This window comes from Magallana gigas, chromosome 8 (assembly GCF_963853765.1).
Source record: "Magallana gigas chromosome 8, xbMagGiga1.1, whole genome shotgun sequence".
Classification (NCBI taxonomy): domain Eukaryota; kingdom Metazoa; phylum Mollusca; class Bivalvia; order Ostreida; family Ostreidae; genus Magallana; species Magallana gigas.
In genome coordinates this window covers 13,199,910-13,227,556 of record NC_088860.1, presented here as the reverse complement: position 1 = coordinate 13,227,556, position 27,647 = coordinate 13,199,910, and the positions used below count along the sequence as shown (strand labels likewise).

The window sequence follows — 27,647 nt, the reverse complement described above, 5'->3', positions numbered from 1 at the left end:
GTGGGCGATGGGTCTGTCTCTTTTCAATTTAAAAGAAAAGTAAAAAAAAAATGAAAAAGACTAGAGGGTCTTAGTCATCCTGCTTTTAACTGCACTAAGTGATCCGGATATCAAACAACTTTCAACATGAAATGTGAATAACAGACGGCACAACTCAGCCCTGTACATAACGTTCTCGTTTGGATCTGTATTGGTTGCATACATGTATTTTAGATACCTGTTGAAGACTCAGAGATAATTAATTTCATCCTTAAATATACGGTGTACGTGGACGATGTAAGTACATTCATCCATTTAGATACTTCATCACAAAAAATTACGGATCAAATACATGTATTATTTAGAAATAGATGATTTTGTACACCTTTGTTTAATGATTATGTAAGAACAATATGGTTTGTGGTGTGTGTGTGGTGGGGGAGGGGGGGGGGGGTTAAACACTTTTGAAATTATTGGATAGTAACAAATGTTCCGAGATCACAGTACGTTATTACATGTCACTCCTATTTTTTTTGCGCCCCCCCCCCAAACTTTTCATATAGCGTATACATACCCATATTATTCATTCATGTATGTGGATGCCTGGATGTAAGGGGGGGATTCGGAGTCCGGGCACCCCTTTCTCCCGGAAAATTGAAATTGATGAAAGGAAAAATATTTAAGACATCTTTATTGACACATTATCATTTTTCACTCGAAAAAATTCACAGGAACAAAAAAGATTTTTTACGGAGAGTTATAATGAGAAATTTTGAAATCTTTTCTACATTCGGAAGTCACTTGCATTGGAATACATCGCACAATTTTCAATGTTTTTCATCCGGGTATTTTCCTTGCTTTTGCAAGAAAACCCCCCGTGGACTCTCTTTTTATTTGGTTGTGTATTGAAACCTGAAGCGGTAGAGGGGACGTTTCAAAACAGATAATCTGGATTTTTTTTTTCAATTTTCGTCAGTTCCGCATCTTTTAAAAATGTTTAAAAGATTTTTACAAATTGATTCAAATTCACTCAAAATTGTTACATTTGTAATTCATTATATTTCAATTACACAATTTCTTAATTGTTAAATATGACCATCAATGTGCTGAAACACAGCTATAAAAATGAATAAATATTGCCAAAACAATCAATCACATTACACTAATATTAAACCCGAGTGCGGTACTAGTATGCTTCTAATGACTTTACGTTTCTAAGAATAATTGAACATTGCAAATGACCAAAATGGTTTACATGTCAAAGATATCGATATCATCACGTGCCAATGAAAAGGTTATCGCTTATTTGACACAATTAATCGTAGATAAAATAAACAGGATGTAATTTTGCCGTGTTTTGACACATTCTAGCTTGAACCTGACCGTTGTAAATTGTTGACATTTGATTGTAGATTTTTGAAATGCAAAAAATGACGTACGTCATAAAAACAGCGAGGAATTTTTCGGGAGTTAGAGTAGTGATGGAGTAAGGGAATTAAGCGATATATGCATGTATGCCCAAGCCTGGAATTTCTGTGGCACCTCTGACGACCCCTGTAATTGTAACTTGAGGTAAAACGTATATTTAGTGATAACCCATTGTCAGAATCTTAGCTGCAGGTCTGTAGCTTCCGCGGTCTGAAAAAATTCGGATGGACGACCTGGGTCGCATGTCGTCCCTCCGATTTTTTTCAGACCGGGGCGGGAGCTACAAAATCTTAAATGAATTTGTGGACATCAACGAATGCGAATTTTTCAACCAAAGGACTATAATATATCATTTATGATCAATATTTGGCGCCGGATGATTCTGGGACAGTTTAATCGGGGGAGTGGCGATATAGTGTAGCGGCTTATATAGGTCAATATTTCAGCAAGATATTTCACTTGTGGATACAAGCACCAAATTTTGCATGAAGGTTCCTTGAACATTACTTGATCAAAAAATATCGTTTGCCATTCAAGTTTTGGTCATTTTCAAGATGGCTGCTTCTTATTTCAAAATGGCGTCTTTTTTTCAAAATGTTCTCATGATATTTTAAATATTTCTGCGTAAATTTTTTATTTTCTGTGAAATTATGAAGAAGAATTTGTTGTAAGATAAAATTTGATGTTCATTTCATATATGAACACTCTGCGCATGCGTTTAAAAACATGCTGCAGCTCATTTTTGAATGTACATGATCTAATCGTCTAAGCAGTTGCGTTGCAAAGAGCAGTGCAAAATAATTCAGACTTGAAACATTTGCTTTCCCCAGAACAACAAATATTACATCAACATTTCAGTAGTTTTTGACATGAAGCCGCAATTGATGGTAAGGATGTCCCGTGTGAATCCGATAAACCGCAATCTTATCCCAACCCTATCTGGAAGGCGATGCTGTGGTTTTTTACTTACATAGTAACTGACCCAATGTGTGTTTAGCTTGCAATACAGATCTCTTAATATACTCTACAAGAGCAGCTCTTGAGGGATCGAGGGATGCCATTGTACGGACGCTGCTTACGAGCAAAGAGGCCGATGTGCGATGTCATTTACTCTATTGGAAGTGCTAGACCGTACATGTACGTACATGATGACTACAAATTCTTCTAGTTTATTAATTTTATGTTCTGTCACACTGTCACAAGGAGACCTTAAGAATCTGAGTACCTCTGTTACGTTCTCGAACACATTTCAGCCTGCCATTCTGTCATTTTACCTGTCTCAACAAATGCAAACTCTGTATCCCAGTCCGTGAATGCATGAAAGAATGACAATGATTTGATCTTGGACCCAGTGATCTAACAATGTCATGAACTGGTATCCATCGCAAATCCTTGCCCTTTCCAAATGTCACCCATAACTCATCAATTTTTAAATCATCAAAAACAACCACACCAATAACAACAACAATCTGTATCCGAACTTACTGTGATGATTGAATTGATACTACCCAAGGCTGCATGTTTTGCATTAGCATTTTGCATTGATTTGCATTTTTCCTTTGTTACAACTATAGTAGTTTCTGTCGTAATAGTTGCAGATACGATTTGGTCTGCTTAAATCCAGATGGTCTTGTTTTGTTCTTGTTACACCGAAGAAGAGTGTTCCAAGAGTTTGGAAGTCTAGTGTTTCTAGTTACCTTCCGTCAAGATCTTATGCCTCGTTTTCGTCTAGTTTCACCTTTATGACTATCATCTTTGTAAACATCGAAGGCAATATCTACTATCCGATGGCCTTGTGCAAGCGAAGTGATGTGCGTTAGGATAATGTCATTGGCATAGTTATCAAAGGTTTGACATCGTTCGGTTGTTTTGAATTGACTAATGATGGGCCGTCAATAACAAGTGAAGGAACTGTCGGTACACTGTTGGCAATACTTGACTAGCTTCCAAAATAGGCATCGACTGAGATTTCACACCAGTATTAAAAAAAAATTTTGAGAAAGCGAGGGGGGTTTCTGATTTTCATATTCCAAAAATTCTTGCTCATTGCTCTGACAGGAAATAAAAGTCTAGATAACAGGCTACAGTCATCTTCTAAATTTGCTAACTATGTCTTTAAAGAATCAGCTTTTTGTTTGGAAACTTTACCATTAGAAAAACTGAATCACTGAATTGTTCAAGCATAGCCATTGCGCAACCCATGAGCAGAACAGTGCAATTGTAAAGGGTGATGATGGTGCGATATTGCTAACTGTCAAAGAATCTAGAGGGTAGGTAACTGGAAACACTAGACTTGGAACTCATTTCTTCGGTGTATCGAGAAAAAAACTGAACAATTGGGTTTTTAGCGAACAAAATCGTATCTGCAACTATAACGACAGAAACTACTATAGTTGTAACAAAGGAAAATATGTTGTCAGTAACAGAGCTATAGATACAGACTTTGTATCATCTTGAAACCATGAAGAAGCTGACACTTGTATGTTCCAAAACATGCAGCCTTGGGTAGTATCAATTTAAGTTCGGATACAGATTGTTGTTGTTATTGGTGTGGGTGTTTTTGATGATTTGAAAGTTGGTGAGTTATGGGTGAAAGGGCAGGAATTTGCGATCAATACCAATTCATGATAATGTTTGATCAGTGGGTCCAAGATCAAAAGCACTTTAATTCTTTCATGCATTCACGGATTGTGATGCAGAATCCGTATTTGATGGGACATGTAAAATGACAGAATGGCAGGCTGAAATGTGTTTGAGAGCGTTGCAGATGTATTCGGATTCTTAAGGTCTCCTTGTGACAGTGTGACAGTGTGACAGAACATATAATTAATTTATACACATCATGTATGTTTGGTCCAGCACTGCCAATAGAGTAAATGACACGCGCCTTGACCTCTTTGCTCGTAAGCAGCGTCCGTACAATGGCATCCCTCGATCCCTTAGAAGCTGCACTTGTAGAGCATATTAAGAGATCTGTATTGCAAGCTAAACATACGTTGGGTCAGTCACTATACAAGTGATAAAACTCACATCCCCTTCCAGATAGGGTTGGAATAAAGATTACGGTTTTCGGATTTCACACTGGACATCCTTACCACCAATGGCGGCTTCTAGTTTAGAACTACTGAAATGTTCAGAGGCGGATCCAGCAATTTTGAAAAGGGGGGGTTCCAATATTGATGAAAATCAATACGTGCAAAATACATTATTTGTCAATAAACAAGGCCTTTTGAACGTTTTCCGTGCGTAACTTTAATGAACATTTATTTCATCAATATCTATTCACATCTATTTTAATATCAGAGTGCACTGCATTATTGAGCGTTTTGGTATAGGTAAGGAAGATTTGCATAATTTCCAGCCTTTAAAAAAACCCAAGTTTCCAGCAATGAGAACGTGCGTCTATGCTATGCTTAATAGAAAGAAACACTAAGAAACCAAAAATAATTCAAACTTATTACGACAAGCTATTATAAAAATGAATTTTTGGTAAAAAAAAAAAAAAAGTTTATGTCTTTAATGTTTAAATTCTGAACTATTTATTGACTTTGTTTTCTATCGGATGCCTTCTTAAATAAAGGTCTAAATGATAAGATATTACAAAAATGGGGATAGTTTATCTGCTGAATAGATGGAACCTGTGAAATACAATTGTACAAGCAATAGTCGTCCCAGGGAACTTGGTGTGACCTCTGTATAATGGGTGCGCCACATCACCCGGCACTAGTACAGATGCGATCTTATTCAAGAAAGTTTTGAAAAGTTGTGCATTTTCATAATGGTTTAAATATAAATCCCTTACACGGTATTTTGTAACATAATTTCCGATTCTTGGAAACAAAACAAAAAAGGGCTTTCTTTTGTGTTTCATGTGGGTATGAAGGTACGGTATAGCTAGCATTCCAGAAAAATAGCAAAACTTGCATAAAATTAACTATAATCGATTTTTTAAAGAAATAGAGTAGACAATAAATTGTAGATGTTATTATAAATCTGTGTTTTTAGCGACACTGCTTAGCTAATTTTTTAAAAATTCTCCACATGTTTACTCACAGATGTGAGCACCGGATGTTGATGGGGAGTACCTTTTTCGATAAAAAAAAAATCGTTAGGGTTTTTCATATAAGAAAATTAATACATGTTCATGTAAATTACGGTGCGTTGTCAAAAAAAATTTTAAATTAGCAATTTTAAAAGCATTTATTTGAAATAATTACAGCATGTGTATTATAAATGGGGGCAATTGCCTTTAAATAGGCATTACAAGTTTTCAAAAATTTTTATATGTCCCAGAGAAAGGGGGGGTTCCGACCCCCGGAACCCCCCCTCTGGATCCGCCAATGAATGTTGATGTAATATTAGTTGTTCTGGGGAATGCAAATGCTTCAAGTCCGAATTATTTTGCACTGCTCTTTGCAGCGCAACTGCTTAGACGATTAGATCATGTACATTCAAAAATGAGCTACGTCATGTTTTTAAACGCATGCGCAGAGTGTTCATATATGAAATGAACATCAAATTATATCATACAACAAATTCTTCTTCATAATTTCACAGAAAATAAAAACATTACCCAGAAATATTTAAAATATCATGAAAACATTATGGAAAAAAGACGCCATTTTGAAATAAGAGAAAAATGATTTGAAAATGACCAAAACTTGAATGGCAAACGATATTTTTTGATCAAGTAGTGTTCAAGGAACCTTCATGCAAAATTTGGTGCTTGTCTCCACAAGTGAAATATTTCATCCACTATCCGCTACACTAATAACGGTACGAAATGAATGTTTTTTTGCACGACCAAGGTAAAAAACGATGGAAATTCACTCTCATATCAATATGCCGGGTTATCCTTTTATGAACTATGGAAAAAGCTCTGAATCATTTGTTTATCTAAGAAATAAGGAATCACAAGTATTTTGTGAAGTCGATAACGCAATAAAACTGGTTAAATTCAATAAGGTAATAGAAATCACAAGATACAATTCAGTACATTTGCATAAATGAGAGTTCATAATACTTTATACATGAATGTTGACAATACATTAAAGAAGGACAGTTTATAAGTTGAAACACAATAAGTGTAGGCCCCGATACGCTTCCGTACTTGTGCGCAATTTATTTTTCCATCAAATAAGTCGATGTGCAAGATAAACATGTTAACAAATAAGATAGCTATATGCGGGGGTTGTTAGGCCTAAAAAAAAAGTTGTGTAACCTACCCGACGTAACCTACAAAAATGGCCCGATCCTACCATTTTTAGATGTCTGATTTTATCCGATTGTGAATTTTATGCTTATTTCCGATAAAAAATACGTTTTTAAATATGAAACAAACAGACATTCTTAGGATTCATGCAAAAAAATATGATAAAATTAAAAAAATCCCTACCTACCTAACCTAATTTTTTCATCAGTGTTACCCTAAACACACAATTTTTTTTTTAGGCCTTAGAAAGGTTCGTGGACACAGGGATTTACGGGAAAATCACTGTGTACTTTGAAGGTTGACGTATGTTTTATTCAATGACTATCAATTCCAAATAAGCATGCAAAAAATCTGATGATTTTGATATTTTTTTAAAAATATGCAGCGATTTTTACTTTCCATGAATCAAAATTACGGAGCACGGCGTTTCATATTTCTACGACGTCAGGCGACCTCAAACAACTGAAAGGCAAAAATATCATGCTTTTCAATAAGTAAACACTTTTCAGTTCCAAACACTTTTCGTGTCTTTTAACCCATTTATAATATGTGTCTTAATACCAAGATTTGTCACGTTTTTAATATTTGTCTTGAGGCGTATCGTAGATCAATTAGGTCCAAAACCTCTGTCCAAGCAGTTTCGTCTTTAGATAAGGAAGTTAAGCGAAATCCGTAAGTGCAGTATGGGATTTCGTTTTTCATCCCATCTTTAAACCCCTGATGCTAGACACATGTGGGCCATTTTAAGCAACATCTAAGAACCTCTTGGTCTTCCTCGGAAATTTTCCTGCTTGCACACATAATTTAATGACGACCCGGTGCTACAAGCTGCACCTTGAGGTTAACGTTTTTCACTCAATTTTCAAGCGTTGGTCGTCCATATTCGGCGATAAAACAGTCAAAAATTGTTCAATTTAATTGAAACTTTTACAAATTAACCTTCTTAAGTTTTTGTAATTTCATATGCAATATTTTGCATATTTATGCGCTTAAACGATAGGAAAAATTAAAAAATCTCAAATTGAAAAATAATACGGTACATGATTGTATTAAATATCGCCCACGTGTGACTTCCAACATCCCATGCCTCCAGATGCTATATATACCTATTTATAGACTTGCGATTTACCAGTATTTACATGTATGTTGACATGCAACTTAAATCTATTCATGATGGCTTGTAATTCATGTAACTTATTTATATTGACAAGCAACTATAATTCATTTTCAGTTACATGAAATTTATTTATATTGGCAACCGAGATAAATACGAGGGTTGATCCAAAAGTAATGTCACAAATGCGATAAAATCTTCATAAAAAATCCGCGTAAAGTGACAAAAACTTGAGCTTTGGGATATCTACCTATTTCAATTCAGATCTGAAAATTTTGATGCTTAATGATAAATTATTCTGAAGATGATATATTTTGTAGAGCGTATAGCAATTAAGGATAGTGGCCGCATGCTTAGCGACGTCATTTCTAGCATGTTGGAAGTCGCATTTGGGCGAAATTTGATATTTTTGAGATTTAAAATAAAAATCTGATTGCAATTTTCTTGCATGTTCACCAGAGACATACTATCGAAGTATCACATGAGGTGATCAAAAATTTATCCTACAATATATATATGAGTATTATGAGCCAGAGCCGATTAGATATGGTCGGGCGTGATCAAATCTATATCAAAAAGCTCTGCGGGCTCAATTGGATTTGATCACCCTGTCCCCCGACCATATTTAATCATCGCCTCTGGCTCATCATACTCGTATATATACTGTAGGTATTTATAAATATATATGTGTATATATAATATACAATATAAAATGTTACTACAGACAAATACATTGGTAAATGTGAATATTTGTTTATCAGTTTCTATCTAAACGTTCCAGTTTCAAGACAATGCCCTGATACTCAGAATACATCAGTACATACATTGTATACGTGTAGATCACATTATGTTTGAATAACATACATGTACAAAATCAAATGAAGAAATTATTAAACTGTCAATCCTTAATATACATATATTGATTGTCGATTTGTTCACAACTGTACATAATGACCGTCTTCGTCGGTGACCCCATTTCACAAGGTGAAAATGTGTCAAAATTCCGGAACTAAAAATTCCGCCAGAGATTATTCAGGAAAAAAAACATGGCTGCGGAGTTGGTAAGGGCAATGTATAAACAAGTTTATTAGCAGTTTTCGTCAAATATCTCAGAATATGTTTATTTATTTTTAAAGACAGGACTATCAATAATAAGTATTTTATGTTGTATGTATGGATTATTAAGAAAAAGCTTTGTTTCATTTTATTTCGACGTCACGATTGTACATTCCTAAATTTTGCAGTTACATTCAGCTCCAGCACAGTCACTATATTTAGTTAGGTAGCTTGATTTACCTGTATAGCTTTATTTACCTACCCGAAGTAGGTTTATTTAGCTACCTTTAGGCAATTTTGGTTTTTATGTAAAACAGACAAAAAGTCGCAAAGAACTGTCAACCTTTATTGTACTGTGAAGTTTTATAAAAGCAACCCAGAACAGCAGTTTCAAGCTATACATGCAATTCTATTGTTTCTGTAATTGTATGACACCTTGTGTGCGATGAGGCATGGATAAGTGTGATTACTTCACATTGTGCTGAATTATTACCAATCAATTATCATGTTAACCAAAACTGTTCTTCTTTGTTATTCCATTTATACTCTGTCCCAAAATATCCTCGATTCACATTTTGCTTGATTACTCGATATTTATAAATACCTCAGGGTTCAAACGATGTTCATTCAAAAGTATGAAAAATTTCCAAGATTTCTTAGTTGAAACGCTGCTGTTAGCTTATCAGGTTTCAATACACTGTTAAAAAATGTGATGTCTACAGGGATTTTGTACTGAGCATGCAAGCCCGGATGTTAAGTTGAAAAATTGCGTGAGGTATTCCGAGTGACTTACAAATAGAGAAAAGATGTAAACAATCCCCATTATAAATCTCCGTCACTGAAGGTATCTTGGAATTTTTCCCATTTATTGATTTCAATTGCACTTTTTTCACAGGTACATGTATGTATATTTTCATTAAAAATCGGCCAAATGTCCTGCATAAATATCTGGGGACAGACTATAAGAAATAGATGTTTGGTAACACATAAACAGTTATATGTAGCACCAAAACTTTTAGAACTTTGACTGTATAAGAGCAACATTTTTAAGTGTGATTTCTTCATGAATTATTTTCAGATCAGTTCAAATTTAAGAAAAATATATGATTTTTTTTTAGCTAAATAAATGTACCAGGTAGATAAATAAAGCTAGGTAGGTAATTCAAGTCATGTAGCTAAATCTAGTGATTGTACTGGACCTGTTATTCCAATTTTGACTTTCAACAATACAAGTAATAGACTATATGGTCACGCGATACAAGGAATCCTAGTTTAGTGTACAGCGCTAGGTAGTTGATTCTCAAGCTCCTTTAGCCTAGTTAACCCATGTTTTAGTCCATTTTTATAATTAAACGAATGCTTTTCTTCAGTTTCATTGTTTAATTGATGGTGTTTTACTTGCATACTACAGCACAGTCAAGTAATGTAATTTGCTGATGCTTTACTCTTTTTGGAAAAATGGACAGGCATAGCCTTAGTACATCCAGTTTGCCTTTCAACACACTTTTAGGTGGTTTGGGACACCTCCATATTGTGACGTACTTCGTTTGAAAATTAAAACAATAAAATAAAGTATAATTTTATAAATGTTTTCTCCAAAAATTGTTACCTAATAGCAAAGCACAGTGGGTTACAGCAATTACTACCAATCTGTAAGTCATGAGTTTAAATCCCACTCAAGCTTTTCTTAAATTAACCTTTCCAAAAAATTTTGAAACATTTTTGGTATAATATTTTAAAATTTAAAAATTCTAGCTTTTAAAAGTATTTTGATTATAATGTACTTTTATTAACATTTGATTAACCAGTGTTCCATACCACCTAAAGAAATAATTGAAATTTGAGATGATTTGGGAATGGGGTATCGGGTAAAGGGTTGAAAATTACAGTAGCTTGACACTCAGCACAAGTACATATTGGTACATGTATTAAGTTACAAGACTCAAACTTCGGAACAAAAATGATGAGATCCCATAGCAAGTCAGCAGCCCTCTTTCATACAATGGATTGTAATCTACTTAGAGTGGCTTTCAGTGATTTTTCTACAGCCAATTTAGGTCTGAATTACAGCCCTGCAAACATTACAAGTTTCCCCCCAAATTAATCTGCACTTTTCTGTTGCTATGTTTTTGGACCCCCCCCCCCCCCCCTTAAAAAAGGCTGAAAAATTTAAAAAATAATACTGTACAATTTATTATACATGAAGTTAGATCATTAAATTTATTTACTTCATGATTTAACAATGAATCATTGAATCCGTTTTTCCAAATTTGCGATGATTTTTAGCTCACCGAGACGAAGTCAAGGAGAGCTTATGCTATACCCTCGGCGTCGGCGTCGGCGGTGGCGTCGGCGTCGGCGTCGGCGTCGGCGTCCGGACCTGGTTAAAGTTTTTGTTGCAGGTCCTGTATCTAAGCTATTACTTGTCCTGTCTTCACCAAACTTGCATGGATGATGCATCTGGACCTACTTATGGACTTGAAAGACTTGGATGCTGAATCTGGGTCCTAAATTTCAGATGCTGGAGGAGGTTAAGGTTGTTGGACCAGGTTAAAGTTTTTGTTGCAGGTGCCCTTTGATAGCAATATCTTAGTTACTGCTGGTCCGTACTTCACCAAACTTGCATGGATGGTGTGTCTTATGATACTGATGCACCAGACAGGTTTGAGTGCTGAATCTGAGCTATAGGTTTCGGATGCTGGAGGAGGTTAAGGTTTTTGGAGCAGGTTAAAGTTTTTGTTGCAGGTGCCCATTGATAGCAATATCTAAGTTACTACTGGTCCTAACTTCACCAAACTTGTATGGATGATGCGTCTTATGATACTGATGCACCTGACAAGCTTGAATGCTGAATATGAGCAATAGGTTTCGGATGCTGGAAGAGGTTAAGGTTTTTAGAGCTGGTTAAAGTTTTTGTTGCCGGTGCCCTCTGATATTATATCTTAGTTACTACTGGTCCTAACTTCACCAAACTTGTATGGATGGTGCGTCTTATGATACTGATGCACCTGATAAGCTTGAATGCTGAATCTGAGCAATAGGATTCGGATGCTGGAGGAGGTTAAGGTTTTAAGAGCTGGTTAAATAAAGTTTTTGAAACAGGTGCCCTCTGATGATGATATCTTAGTTATTACTTGTCCTTACTTCACCAGACTTCCATGGATGGTGTGTCTTATGATACTGATGCACCTGACAGGCTTGAATGCTGAGTGTGAGCCATAGGTTTCGGATGCTGGATAAAGTTAAGTTTTTTGGAACAGGTCACATGTTTAATAGATGATAGTATACTATTTCAAACTTGCATAGTTGATTTAACTGTAATATGAATGAATCGCAGAGGTAGCTTCAGATGCCAATGCACCTGATGGGCTTGAATGCTGAATCTGAGTCATAGGTTTCGGATGCTGGATGAGGTTTAGTTTTTTGGAACAGGTCACATGTTTTATAGATGAAAGCTTGCATAGTTGATTTAACTTTATTATAAATTAAACGCAGAGGTTGCTTCAGATGCAGAGCCTGATCTCCATTATCAAGGATGCTAAAGAAATCTCCTACCTCACTCAAACCAGATCGATAGATAGATGTGTTTGTTGATAAATGATATAACATGATTCCTATGATATAGTATTGTATGATATGAAACAATATTGTTTGATATGAAACAATATGATATCATATGTTATATTATAAAAAGTTATACGACACGATATGATATTGTATCATTTTTTTTGATATTTTATGATATGATATTGTATCATGATATTGTTATGTATAGTATTATATATTATGATACAATATTGTATAATATTATATTGTATTTTTAATTTATTATTTTATCAAATGATACAATTACATAAGATATTGCAAAATATTATATTGTATCATATGATACAATATTGTATATTCTATAATATTGTATCATACATTATTTATAATATGATATTGGTTTTAGTAATATAGAATTATATCACATGAAATTGTATTATATGATATTGTAATATTATATTATATTGTATCATACGATATTGTATGATATGATATTGGTTTATATGATATATTATCATATCACATGAAATTGTATTATATGATATTGTAATATATATTATTGTGTCATATGATACAATATATATCATATAATAATGTATTTTATAATATTTTACTTTATCACATAATATTGTATCATTTGATAAGATACAATGTTGGAATCAAATTATATTGTATTATATGATATAATATCATATAATATCATATAATGTATCAAATATGTTTCAGTGTCATTCAATACAATATCATACTATATTATACAATATAATATCATGTTTCAATGTTATGATGTATTATGTAATATGATATTGTAATATAATACTATATTGTATTATATTTTATGATATTGTATTATGTGATCAAATACAATAAGGTATAACACAATACATTGTCATATCATACGTTACAATATCATATCTCATTATTGTTTATTACGGTATTTTATTGTATTATATGATATATATTATATATATGACATGATGCAATATTTAATTTTATATCATTGAATTGATAAACATATGAACATATGATTATCATCAAAAAAATTATCAGATGATATACAATATTTTGTCAAAACAGAATCCATGAATAACCAAGATCATAAAGTATGATTTTCATATAAAATGATAAAGGTGGTCTTATGAAGGTGATGTCTCATAAGGGTGATGCTCCGTCTCGGTGAGCTTAGTAATCTATGATTACCTATGTTTCTAAATTTAAAAGCAGCAGTACCCTTTATAAAAATATATTGGGCTTCTTTAGCTCACCTGAACCGAAGGTACAAGTGAGCTTTTCTGATTACCTCTTGTCAGTCGTCTGTTTGTCCGTCAGTAAGCTTTTCACATTTTTTACTTCTTCTCTAAAACCACTGGGCCAAATTTAACCAAACTTAGTACAAAGCATTTTTATGGGTAGGTGATTCTAAATTGTTAAAAAAGGGGCTTAACCTTTTTTAAAAGGGAGATAACTGCATATAGGAAAAATGCTAAAAAAATCTTCTTTTCAAGAACCACTCCACAAGAAATGCCAATATTTTCACAAAAGCTTGTATGTATTGTAAAGATATTGAATTGTAAAAAGCATCTTCTAAAAAAAACCAGTGCACCACAAATGCCAATTTTATACAAAAGCTTGAATAAATAGTGGAGATTCTAAGTTGAAAAAATGGTGATCCCAGATCAAAACTTAGGGCCATAGGTGGGGTTCAAAGTTTAGCATTGAAATATATAGGAAAAATGTTTTTAAAATCTTCTTCTCAAGAACCACTGCATAAAAAATGCCAGTATTTAATCAAAAGAATGTGTATATAGTGAAGATTCTATATTGTAAAAATAATGATCACCGTATTAAAACTGGGGCTCAGGCAGGGTTCAAAGTTTAGCATAGAAATGTACTGAAAAAATGTTTAAAAATCTTTTTCTCAGTACTACAATGTTACAATTTGCTAGATAATTATGCAGTGATCCTCAATTACTGTAGATTTTAAATTGTTAAAGCCTTGACCCCAAGACTAGTACTGGGGCCCCAACAGAGGTTCAAAGTTTAACAAAGAACTATATAAGGAAAATGTTTAAAAAATCTTCTTTTCGAGAACTACATTGGTTCAATTTGTGAGATTACTATGCATGTATTCTTGGATGTAGATTCAATATTTTTAAAATGGTGACCCCAGACTACCGGTAATACTGGGGCCCCAAGAGTGGTTCAAAGTTTAATATAGAAGTATATAATTGAGAAAATGTTTAAATATCTTATTTATCGGAACTACAATGCTTCGATTTGTCAGATTACTACATAAGAAATCTCAAATAGTGTAGATTCTAAATTATAAAAGCTGTGACCCCAGAAGGGGTTCAAATTTGAACAGAAATATAGTGGGAAAATGTTTAAAAATCTTCTTCTTGAGAACTACAATGCTTCAGTTTGTGAGATTACTATGCAGGGATTCTAGATTAATAAAGCTGTGACCACCGGACTAATACAGGGGCCCCAATAGTTGTTCAAAGTCTAACATAGTCGATACAAAATTTTCTTCTCAAGAACTACAATGTTACAGTTTGTGAGATTACTATGCTAAGATCCTCAAAAAGTGTAGATTCTAAATTGTTAGTGCCAACCATTCTAAATTGTTAGTGCCAACCATAAACCCTGGACCAATAATTAATTAATTAATAATTAAAGTTTCTTTCATTTTATTTCTTTTAATATCTTATTTCTTTTATTAATTTGTTAGCAAACATGGTAAATCTAGATTTTATATTTGATGTAGAATTTTTACAGTCCAGTTTTTATCAGTGAAACAGTAATTATTTTTTCACAATTCTCTACACTCTATCCATACATGCATTTAGGTTTTGTAATAGTATCTGAAACATAATCAGGTGACAAGACTTGTTTCCAAGGTAACCGACTCTATTTGTTATCACAAATTATTCCTAAATAAAGCTATACAGCTCTGCAAGAGGCCAGGTTCTCTGTATTGTGATGAATTTCTGTAGGCTTGTGTATTTTCAATGATTTAAAAGAAGAAAAAGAAAGACATTGTATTCCATAAAGAATGGAAATGTAGAAATTTATTAGTCTTATTGAAATCTAAAGGAACATTAATATCTGTGGTGTTTGGAATAAGAATTCCTCAGTGCACTCATCTGGATTTAAAATCAGTGGTACATGTTTAATCTTGTAATCCTTTGGTGAAAAATCATTCTCATTTTGCTGTTGCAAAATAAATGGAATATTAATTTTTTTTTATGAAGAGTGTGATGGCTTTGACTTTTTGTTTATGATTAAGGGAAATATCAAGCATGCTATGACATTTGATAAACGGACCAACATACTGACATGTGAATAACAAGTGTTTAAGTTCCCAATAGAAATGAGTATAAGAAAGTAAGGTAATTAACGTTGATAATCACAGATGTAGAGGTTATAGATGTGATAATTGAGTTTTCTCTGTTTCGAAATGAGTTACGGTAATTATGGGAAAAACCTACCTGTAAAAAACTTACCTGTATGTGTTTGTATCTTTACTTAGTATAAAGAGTCCCTCATTTTTGCCATCATTTGTAGCCTTCATCCAGTGAGAGTGGACATGAAATGGAGATGTGCAGTACCATTGATAGCAGCTTTCTTCAGGGGTCGGGCTCAGAGTCGTCTGAATTCTCTCAGTCCAGGAATGAGGTGAGCTCGTATTCCGGCCAAAACGAGGACTCCAATTCCAGCAGCAGTGATACGGTGGCATCGAAGAAATTCAAGCGCAGCAAGGAGGATAAGATATGTCTGGTCTGTGGGGATAAGGCACTTGGCTACAACTTTAATGCCATTACTTGTGAATCATGTAAAGCATTCTTCCGGAGGAATGCTCTGAAATCAGATGTAAGTTAGAATTGATTGTAATAAAACAGAGGTTAAGCATTTGAACGTGTATGTCTACAGGTACATATGGAGCTACAAGTAGTAGTTATACAAGAGGTTTTAATTGGTTATGTACAGGAGGACGAAGGTGGATCAAAAATGTCACAAGGGCGCGCAGCATCCGAGTGACATTTTTGACCCGCCTTCTTCCTTCTGAACATAACCAATTAAAACCAATTGTGTAAGTCACATGTATCAGAGCAACCAAAAATCATATAGCACGCGCAAAGAGAAATTTTGGCCCTTTATTTCCCACTTAGAAGTGGACAAGAAATGGAAGTAGACACATGCGAGGGATTTTTTGATTTGGTGGGCAATGGGACACCACAATTGACCATATTACTCTTTCGCAAGCAAGTGAGCATATAGAGATGTAGATTGAGACTCTAAGAGCACGGACGTGGAAACGTCTACAAGGCAGGCCGAGCCAATTATTGAAGAGGCAGAGAATATTCTTTGGGAGAAGGGTCTCCTCGGTAACAGTACAGGAGAATCAATCCTAAACACTGTTTTTCTACAATTGCAAGCTCTTTGGTTTAAGAGCTGTTGATGAACACAAAACATTATCCGTAGACCAGTTTTAGCTGGGTCAAGACCAGAAGGACAAATTTATAAATTTTACAGGAAGGGCAAACAAGACCTACAAAGGTAAATTTAATTTACTAATAATTAAAAACTCATACATATATAAAAGCTGTGTAATGGTTTTGTAAATATTCTGACACAAAATAATTGTTCATCTGCATATCTATCAGTTGGTTTGTTTTTACTAGTCTACAATGGTTGATAAAGCTTATATGGAAATTATAATACATGTAATAACAAAGATGATATTGCCAAAAAAATTTGTTTTAGAAAAAAATATATATTTGAGCAAGTAAGGTTATTGCTATTTTTACAGGTGGATTGTATCAAAGACACGTGAGCGCAAAATCTATAAAGCATCATTTCCAGGGCGAAAAAGTCTACAATATCTACAAGGAATACCTCAATCTGGTGGTGGTTAACTCCAAAAATAACCAACTGTACCGGCGACCACTGACAAACGGAGAAAACAACGAAGTCCGTTTCAGTGTACAACCTATTGGGGTCAACAAATTATCTACAATTATGAAAAATATGTGCGACAAAACCGGAATTCTCAGATTCTTCTCTTATAATTCAGGTAAGCGCACCTGTGCAACCGCTCTTTACCGTGCTGGAACAGGAAATCATGGAACAAACAGGACATAGATCCGTCGAGTGTCCATAAATATAAGTGTCCGAGTGAATAGATGCTGCGTGATATTTCCAACGCATTGGAGCCAAATGAAACGGTCAGCAAAAAGGCCAAAATTTTTGATGGAACTGAAAATTCAAAGTGTGTAGATTGTAAAAAGACGTGTAATAACTGTGAAGTTTATTTCAACCTTTGAAAGAGTCAAAGTGTTGAGTATTTTTTATTGTTAAATGCTGGGTGTGAATTAGTTTTGTTTACCCATACAGCCTGAGAGGCGAAACACGCACTAGATTTGTTTGTAAATTTTTGTTGAATAAAATTGATGTCAATTTGCAATGACAAAAATTATGCAAATGATGTGTTGCATTATAGCTTTATTAGGGAAGTTTTACCACGCCTACTGGGTATCAGTGGTTATGTACCGATACCCACAGTTAAGATCAAAAGAAATTTACCGCTGCTATGGTACATGTACACGTGTATGTTTACACGTACACGTACCAAAATTTGGCTTATGTTAAATAAACTTTACATTAAAGTGAACATGTAAAATAATAAGATTAATATTTTCAACATGTTTAGTTTACTCTCACTGTTTATGAGATAATTCTATGAATTTGATGAAAACAAAAGCACAGTCATCCTCAACTTATCGTCTGCTTTACGTAAAACAATGTTTGGTATACACAAAGTCTGTATTTCTATTTTTAAAGGTTTCACCTCCATGTACTTTTGATTTTATGTGTTTTGTACAACTTGTAGAATTATGGGGTAAATACAGAAATCACATGACGTAATACACTTAAAATTAGGGGATTCCCCTAGTTTATATACCGGTACATACTGGTACACGTTCAAATGCTTAACTTCTCTTTTGTTTACTAATCCACTGGGTAACTATTTTAAATAATGTTTTAAATTGATTACAAGTTAATTCAAAATGTAAGCCCATGTTATTCTGATTTTTTTCTATCATTTTGAGATTTTTTTTTTTCACTGAACTACATGTTTTTGTTATACAAAATTAAGAAATTTATTTCTACATGTACAACATGATCTCCAAATATGCTAATATATATATAAATATATATTTTTAGTCTCAGTGATTATAAATATAAGATGTTAAATTCTTCTTTTCTTCAACAAAATTCTGCAACAACATTAACATTTGTATGTTATAAAGTGCAAAATAAAAGATTGCTCAGATTTGAAATACCAGGGGTAACATATTTCTTCCAAATTTGATGTTTTTTTAAAAGTTGAGAATAAAATTTACATGGAGAAAGTTTGTTTACAATTTGAACTATAGATATTTCCACATTAAAAAAAATGTGCATTTTTTTTCAGCAACCAAAATGCCTTTTTCAAAACGACTGCCTGATTGATGTTCGCACACGCCGCTTTTGTCCTCACTGTCGTCTGCGCAGATGTTTTGAAGTTGGAATGAAAAAAGAAATGATATTGGGTAGGATGTTCAATTGTTGTTTTGCAAGCAAATATGTTTTGTGGTCATGATGTAAAGACATATATTTTATTGAGAGATGATAGGGGATTGTTATTTTCATTTTGAAATCTTGTAGAAATCTGGAACTTTTGCTCTTTAATCCTACCTGCAAATAAATAAGCCCCTCTGAATCGAAGGCAATTTACATCATTATGGCAAAGGTATAAATAGGTCACTGATTGAAGGCTATATGAATGATTATGGCAATTTAAAAGGTAAAAAAAGTTCACTGAATTGAAGATGGTTTGAATTATTATGGTAAAGGTGTAGTATAAAAAGGTCACTTGTTCTGATTTGTCTCAACCCTATTAATTACGTACCGGTATTCTGATTTAACATTTCCATACCAAGCATCAGACACATTGTATGTGTTTATTGATCTCAAACCTTTGTCTAGTATACATTTACTATTGTAAGGTTTCAGGCAGATGATGTCCAACAAGAACATTATTGATTTAATCTTAACGCAAAATGGAAAGTGTCAGTGGTTCCTCTAAACAAACTCAGGGAACAATAAGAACATTTACAAAGAATATGATCTCTTCAAATGACAGCTTTATTGAGGCATTGACCAACGATAGCTTTGGTTTATTGGGTTACCTTTATTTGGTCAATGCAAGGGGTAGTTGCAGGATAAATAATTGTATCTTCTTTTAATAACCAAAAATCTTAATCATCAAACCTTGTCATTTGAAGAACTTCGTTTCCTTTACTGTATTTCACCAAGACAACAGTGAAGTTTTTGGCAAAAAAAAAATCTTTTGATTTATTTATTTGAACAATTGTCTTCTAAGATTAATAGTCATTTAAGGATGACTGACCTTATTTGCTTTGCTCAGATGTATCGCGCACCTAAAAGGAGTGTTTGTTACAACTTACAAACATCAAATTCTCAATATCATGTCACTAAAAACACAATGAAAAATCGCTTAATACACAATATATATAGCTCTTCCAAGTCATAAATACACACTTTATAAAGTACAAGTAGTAGCTGAACTTGCTATAATTGAAACATGCTAATAAACGCTCTTTAACATTATTTAATATGCACAAATTTCCTTAGGGAATATATCACAGTACTGTAGTGAGTTTTAAAATAAGCTCAAGTTATTTATAACCATTTACTGAGATTAGTTAACAGTTTGAGCCAGTAAACAAATCATTTACATTCTGATTCGCTTCGATACTTGTATTAAAAATAGAATAAAACCCTCCCTCGATGTGCTTAAGGTTTGAAGTATTTTATCATAAAAAATATTTAGCACAGTCCAATGCTTGTTTTGTTTCATAAATCAACCTTGAAATGATGTACATAACCTGTTTCTTAGGATTGCGCAGTACTGTTAATAAAAATTTGAATAAAAATAACAACACATCGCACTTTGGCATCGCCCCCTTGAAAACGAAGTCAATGACATGGTCATTTTTTACAAGATGTCATTTTAAAATCATCATATATGTATCTTCTTTTACATGTAATTTGGATAGAAAATCTATTGCAGAATTTAAAAAAAAAAAAAAAATTTCTCTCACAAAAATGCTTTTCCCCATTATGTTCATTATTAAAAAAGAGAAGCAATATGATTTTTTTTAAAACGGTTCCTACTAAACATCTAGTTCAATTTTTATGTTATTATTTTTTTTTTTATATTAATTTTGATATATCTTTAGAAACTCAAATACATGTAAAATTTTCATGAAAATCACTATTGTAGAAATGAATTGGGTCCATCATCATTAATACAATTAACAGTTGGCATCAAGATGTGTCAGATTAAAAGTAGGTCAAATTAGCCTACTTCTTATTCTTAGTCAAATGTGTCAAGAATATATATTTCTGATATATATGGTTCTGTCAGGCCTGAGATGAATAAACCTCTTTATATTTATGCAGCACATCTGGCTGATTTTTAATAAAAATTACACATATCCATGAAAGAAGTGGAATTGAAATCGATAAAAGGGAAAATTACAAGATACCTTTATTGACAAATTATCATTTATCGCTCGGAACGAAAACAAATTTCTTACAGAGATTCATAATGGGGAATTTTTACATCTTTTCTCCATTTAGAAGTTACTTTGATACCTCACGCAATTTTTCAACATTATCCTCCGTGTCTGCTTCAATACAAAATCCACGTAGACATCACATTTATTAGCCATGTATTAAAACCTGATCATCTAGAGGCTGCGTTTTGATGGAGAAATCTTGGAAATTTTTCATACTTCTGAATGAACCTAATTTGAGTCCTGAGGTATTTATAAATATTGAGTAATTAAGCAAAAGGTGAATCGAGGATATCTCGGGACAGAGTAAACCGGTAGTTTCAGACATGTAGCAACTTGAGGTGGGAAGGCTAACATTTCCCCTACCCTACTTCTTTTGCATATAGACTTTTTTCTCATATGCACATACATGTAGAATTGAAGATGTGTATACAACTCATTCTTATGCAAACTGGTCCTTCTCTTTCCAGTAAAAGTCTAAAAATGCACATATTGGGATGATATGATATATCAATTGTCAAGGCTGTATCTTAATTTGATACTTTAAATGTAGGCCTTAGAAGCATGTAAATTGATTCAGGTTTGACATAGGAATGTGTTGACCAAGAAGTAGATAATGAGACTGAGAGACACAGAAATAAAAATAATTGTTTACTCCCTGTTATAAAACACCTGCTGTTATTTACATTTGCAGATGAGACAGAAAGGAAAGCCAGGATGCAAAAAGTGGCCATGAACAGACAAATGAAACAGAAGCATCCCCAAGTTGGTGAAATTATCATTAAACAAGAGCCAGTCAGCATTTCAATTGAAGCTACAAGCTCGATGCCAGACACTCAGAGTGGTGGAGATGAGAAGACAACTTTTCCCACAGTAGCGTTTGGGAATTCCCAGCCCCTGATTCTGCCCACCCTGACGCCTGACACTGTGCCGAAGGACCCCAAAATGTACCGTATTCTGAAAACAGAGGAGAAAATGCTGGTGGAGGAACTATCCGTGGCGTACGTGGAGACACTCGGTGGGTTCGCCAATGAAACCCATGTCAACAAGGAGGAGAGTTACTCCAGTGCAGACGAACTGGTCAATAATTCCGAAATTGCTGTGCGAAGACTTATAAAATTTGTGAAAAAAATTGCTCAATTCCGGGGCATGAGCCAAGAGAACCAAGTAGCCTGCCTTAAATCCTGTGTGTTGAATGCGTTGTTGTTACGATCCGTAAACTTCTATGATGCAGAGAACGATGCATGGAAAACCCCCACAGGAAGTATTCCGACAAGTGTTTTAAAGCACGCTACAGGGTTCAACGATCTTCACGATGCACACACTTCGTATTGTGCAGGGTTGAAGAAACTGACGCGAGATGACAGTAATATCATGGCCCTGATTCAAACAATCACAGTGTTTAATCCAGATGGACAGAATCTTGAGAACAGACAAACTATCTCTGACATCCAAGACCAGTTTATTCAGCTCTTGAGGCACTATCTCGAATCAGAGGTATCCTTCATGCATTCCCAATTATTTTTCTCGAACATTTTGCAGAAGATATCAGAATTAAAAGGACTAGGGGAGGATCATGCCCGCATTCTCTTACAGATCAATTCCAACAAGATTGAGCCCCTCATGCTAGAAATTCTGAATCTTCAGTGATTGCACACAATAAGGGACTGAGGACCACAAAGAAACTCCTTGTACCCGTATTTGTTACATTCCTATTTCAAGATGAAAATATGGCAGCTTTTGAATTTCATGTATAGGAAGAAGTATTCACAATATCTGAATTACACCGGAAATGCTGTTACAGTAACAACATCCCTGTGTATGACTTTTGTATTATGACTTACAATTACAGTACATTAATGGTACTCCAGAGCATCATTGCCCTCCTTACTAACTTGAATACCTGGACTCTTTACCAAAAACTTTTTCCCCCTCAGTACAATTTTTTTTCACTTTTCTGTTCTTTTGACAAGAAGACTAAATGAAGGTATTATTGTCAGATGTTCTTCTATAAAAACACACCCCCCCCCCCCCCCCCTTGGTTTAGACACTGTTTTTCAGTTTTGACATTTAAGATTGGATCAGGTTAATGATGTGTTAAGGGCTGAATCATGCAATTACTAGGGATTGTTTGCAATGAGTGATTTTATTATGTTTTTTTGACAGGCATAATAATGTACCAATACCAATATTTATGATTAATGGAAATTATATTTTGCAAATAATATGCTCACTGATTTTTTGCTTAAAACCTTCACTGCGCACCTATAATCACTACACATATATTCATATTAACCATAGTTATAATTTCCTATGAAATTTCATCTAGAGGTTATAAAACCTGCATCATATGATAAGGTTAACAATTTATTGTTTCATTCTGTGTTACTGAGCATAAAACATGCAAGTTTGTTGGGGAAAAAAATGATTCTACATGTTAATATAAAGAAAAGATGTAATATTACTATCTACATGACTGTGTACAAATATAAATTAAATATACTTGTACATTTAATGATAAAAATTGCATTTTATCAGACTACTATCTTTAGAATATCAAAAAAAGTAAAGATGTTATTATTATTTGGAGAGGATGAAGTACGAAGGTCTTATAGAGGCACATATTGTTTAAACTATTTGATATTGATAACAAATTTGGCATTATTCCATTTGCAATATGTCTTACTTCATCATAAAATTTACACTTTGGTTACAATTATCGGAGCCAGAGGTGGATACAAAAATTATTATTACAGAGTTGATAATCTTACTTAAGGTACTTATTCATTTACGCTGAAGGGACATGTGGCATTGATAACAGCTCTCCGTTGTTTCTATCTTGATTTGGATGCACATTTGACTTCACTTAAGGACATTTGGAAGTGATTGGTAGTGGCTTAATTCTGTTTGTTGAACCCCCACCCCATCAAGAAATGAAACATTTTTTCCCTTCATCTAAATCACTTCATAATATTCTTTCAGTTGAACTTTAACAGAATACTGGACATATATGCAATATTAGAAAGAAATAACATAATACAGTGGTTGTTTGTTAATTGAAGACCTCCGTTACTTTCAGTGACACTCAGTAATAAGGTGTATGTTTCAAATACCAGCATTAATTGCATTGGCACTTGAGTCTGCAGCAATTATTCTTACTCTGTGTGTTTTTGTTGAAAATTGGATCAGAAATAAAAAATCATGAAATTTGACCTAATATAGGAACATGTATTACTAAAATGATTTTATAATACAAGAATTGACCAATTTGCAATGATTTTTTTGTTCAGTACAATTCTTTTTTCTTTGTTCATTTTTTATTTAGAATTTACAGCGTGATCATTTTCTAAAAGTTCATGTGAACACAGTTGTAAGTGAAACATCCTGGTTTTATTTACTATGGGCCATCACATCACATGTAGCATTTTATCCTAAGTTCCATGATTCCGTGTCAAAAGTTTGACCTACAAGTGCACTATAAAATCGACAGTCGCTTTCCAGTGACGATTTGTATAGTTGGTAACTGTTTACAATTATAGTTCTTGTGTCAGGTAATATTTTTGGTGTTTGGCATTGTTCCAATTTTACTTGTAGATTTTTGTAGTAAACTTAAGGTGTGGTATTGTAGAAAATATAGTTTGGATATGATGTTGGTTCAAAATGTAATAGAATCTTTTATATTGTTTTAGTAGTTAAGAGTGTGCTCAATTTATGCCTATGAATTAACGACATTGTCCCTATCATAGTGCTATTGAATGATGTATTTTTAAAAAATATTGAAAAGGTGACAATCATGAAATAATGCACAGTCTAGTGTTTGTGATCTATGTGTCTTATGAATTCCATGTGTTTGCTGTGCCATTTGTATATGTGAGGAGATGGAGAATATAATTCCAGGGTAAACTAAACAACTTTTTGAAAGTCATACATGTACCAAAGTTAGGATATTTTTTATTTCATCTTTTCTTGCTCTCCAAGTAGCACCTCTTATTCCTTAATTACTTGGTTTCTGTACTAAAAAGAAGATGTTAAATTACTTGCTTTGCAAAGTATAACTATTTTGATGAGAATCATATTTGTTTACATGTACAGCTACATCCTTCATGAAACTATAATGCTTTATTAAATAAATATCAATTACCGGTAAATTAAATTTAAGTACTGTAGATTCCTAATTAAATGCGAGGAATAATATCCGAAATTACCAAAATGTCTCTTTAATTTTTTGGAAAGGTGTAAACTTAATAGAACTGTGATAAAATTTGGGGGTCGCGATTTGATATTCTCAAAATTTTATGCAAAACTGTTGAATCGTGGAATTAAGTACTCACGTAAAATTAGGAATTCAGTTTCTATAAAGTTTGAATGCTTACCTTAAAGTCAGATCTACTAAACTTCATGGTACAAAGCTTTGTTCCAGACTGTGTAATTTTGTGTAAATAATTTATTTTTTCTGTTAAAAATCAAAAGTATACAAACTGGTGATGGAAACACAATTTGCTCTTAAAACACAATTATCTGTGAATCAGGCTGTAGGACTTCATAGATGTACCGCAGCAACAAGATTGTTTTAACACAGATTAAATTGATCTTTTTTATGCCCTTAAATCATTATGTTTTGGTAAATTTGGAAATTATTTTGCACAAAAATACCAAATGTTGTTTGAAACTTTTCTTATCAGCAAAAGTTAATCTTCAAAAAGTATTCCTTTATTCATTATATTTTGGTAAATTTAGAAATGATTTTGCACAAAAATACCAACGGTTGTTTGAAACTCTCCTTGTCAGTAAAATTAAATCTTCAAAGAGTATTTGAAGAGGACGTGTATAAGAAATATAATCCAGATTCTAAAAAAAGAAACAGCAGAAAGCGATAGATATTTATGAAAATGCTGTGTAAAATTTTGAGGGAACGCGGATACTATTTTATGTAAGATTATAGAGAATTTTAAATAAATCTACCTTGGTTGTCTTTGCCTTTGATTGTCAATGGCATTATATAGCAGGTGATTGTGTAATACTTCACTCTTTTAAAAGATATTTTTGGTAAAAATGTCTGGCTGGAATGTACAAGACTGTTCACTATTAAAGTTTGATCAACCAGCTGATTTTCATACTTATAATTGTTAAACCAGGAGATTGGCTTTAAACAATATATTATGTGCTCAAGTTGATGATAACGAATTGTTAAATTTTACTTTATCTTTGTTAAGTTTGATTTTGTTACCATTTTTTAGGGTTATAATTTCTCCCTTGCTTTTAGAATGTATCTTTGTTGTTAAGTGATAATGATAATATTATATTTATATAATTATTTATCGTAATATTCATTGTCATAACGTGCTGTGCATGTACCATTATTTTAAATTATGTATGTTTTAAATGTACTGTATATTTCTTACAAATATATTGTTTTGAAATTGCTGTCATTGTGTATTAAAGTAGAAATTTATTATTGCCCTCGATCATATTGAAGTGTCTTAACATAAATAATATTGGGCATATATATTTTTTACCATATCAGCTTAAATAATTTTGACCTTTTTCTCTTACAGTGAGTTTAATTTTATCATCTTGAAAGTTTTATGGTAACTTTCTTATTTTAATTCGTCATACTGTGCATTAATTACTAGTAGTTAAATCAGAACCTGTTATTGATTTAAGAATAGTTATTGTATCATTGTCCATCCCATTAATACCCATTTCATGACTTATATTAAAAACAACCTCATTAGTGAATGTGACCCACTGACCTAGAAACACAGATTTCAGACATAATACCGTTACCAACTCTGTTAATTTTTTTCTACATCAATTATCTTTAATGTAATAAAAAAAAAATGAAACGTCAGACAAGCTACAAACTTTTTACCCCTAGAAATCTGCAAACTCTTTGATAGATTTATATACTGATATGTATAAATTTAATTTTAAGTAATAATAATAACTTAGTAACATAGAAACAATACTTTTTTGCGTTTGTTGAAATCAATAAGTATATATTTTCTCCTTTTTGATATTTTAAAAATTTGATATTAATATCATTTTCATCAGAGTGTATTTGAAAATCTAAATTTGGTAGCATGTTTTATAATGTACAAAAAATTGTTCATTTATACAGTTTATGAGAGACCAATAAGTACTGTATTAGAAAAAGTAAGTTCATACTGACATAAATGTGCATATAAATATGCCAAAAAGTCGAAGCTATTATGATTTAATCATTCCATGAATTAAAAGTAAAAAAAATTGAAATACTCAATAAATAAAATTCAACTTGCAATATCAGGGACCTATATACTAACTATACCTAAACCGTTTAATAAGACTTTGGCAATATCAAATTTGTGCAACAAATTAGCAAACATAATAATAATGTACTTGTAATATTTTTGAAATTAGTATCCATAAGAATCTGGTATTCTCTGTTCAATCAGACCGACTTCATCCTGCTTTATACCTTAATGATTTAGGTAGATGTTCTTGTGATCACCTGTGTACACATATGGGATTAAATTCGGTGTACAGGTATTACATCAGTACGACCCGTTGTTGTGATGTTCATTTTTAAACAACTTCATGTGAACAGCATAACTTGTTTACATATTGTTGAGAGTATGTATTTTTCTTGCGGTTTCAAATAAATATATTTCATGATAAAATA

The 27,647-nt window shown here is 33.0% G+C and overlaps 1 protein-coding gene across 3 annotated transcripts; it reads left to right on the top strand.

Moving 5' to 3' along the window:
• Window positions 1-115: 115 nt before the first annotated feature.
• Window positions 116-27,647, top strand: LOC105333761 (thyroid hormone receptor beta-A). 3 transcript variants are annotated; one of them, XM_034471537.2, is made up of 4 exons: window positions 116-276; window positions 15,903-16,208; window positions 18,814-18,931; window positions 21,678-27,647. In XM_034471537.2, exons 2-4 carry the CDS (start codon window positions 15,930-15,932, stop codon window positions 22,631-22,633), a joined length of 1,353 nt encoding a protein of 450 aa, XP_034327428.1. In that variant the 5' UTR covers window positions 116-276; window positions 15,903-15,929; the 3' UTR covers window positions 22,634-27,647. The 3 variants fall into 3 exon arrangements, with proteins under 3 accessions (XP_034327428.1, XP_034327429.1, XP_065924123.1); XM_034471538.2 differs by lacking the exon at window positions 116-276 and adding an exon at window positions 1,529-1,551; XM_066068051.1 differs by lacking the exon at window positions 116-276 and adding an exon at window positions 15,356-15,499.

Bases quoted from the DNA above. Each gene is read 5' to 3' on its own strand.
- LOC105333761 (XM_034471537.2), top strand. From the start codon at position 15,930: ATGGAGATGTGCAGTACCATTGATAGCAGCTTTCTTCAGGGGTCGGGC. The intron at 16,209-18,813 runs GTAAGTTAGAAT...ATTTTTTTTCAG, and splicing joins GGAATGCTCTGAAATCAGAT to CAACCAAAATGCCTTTTTCA. The intron at 18,932-21,677 runs GTAGGATGTTCA...TTACATTTGCAG, and splicing joins GAAAAAAGAAATGATATTGG to ATGAGACAGAAAGGAAAGCC.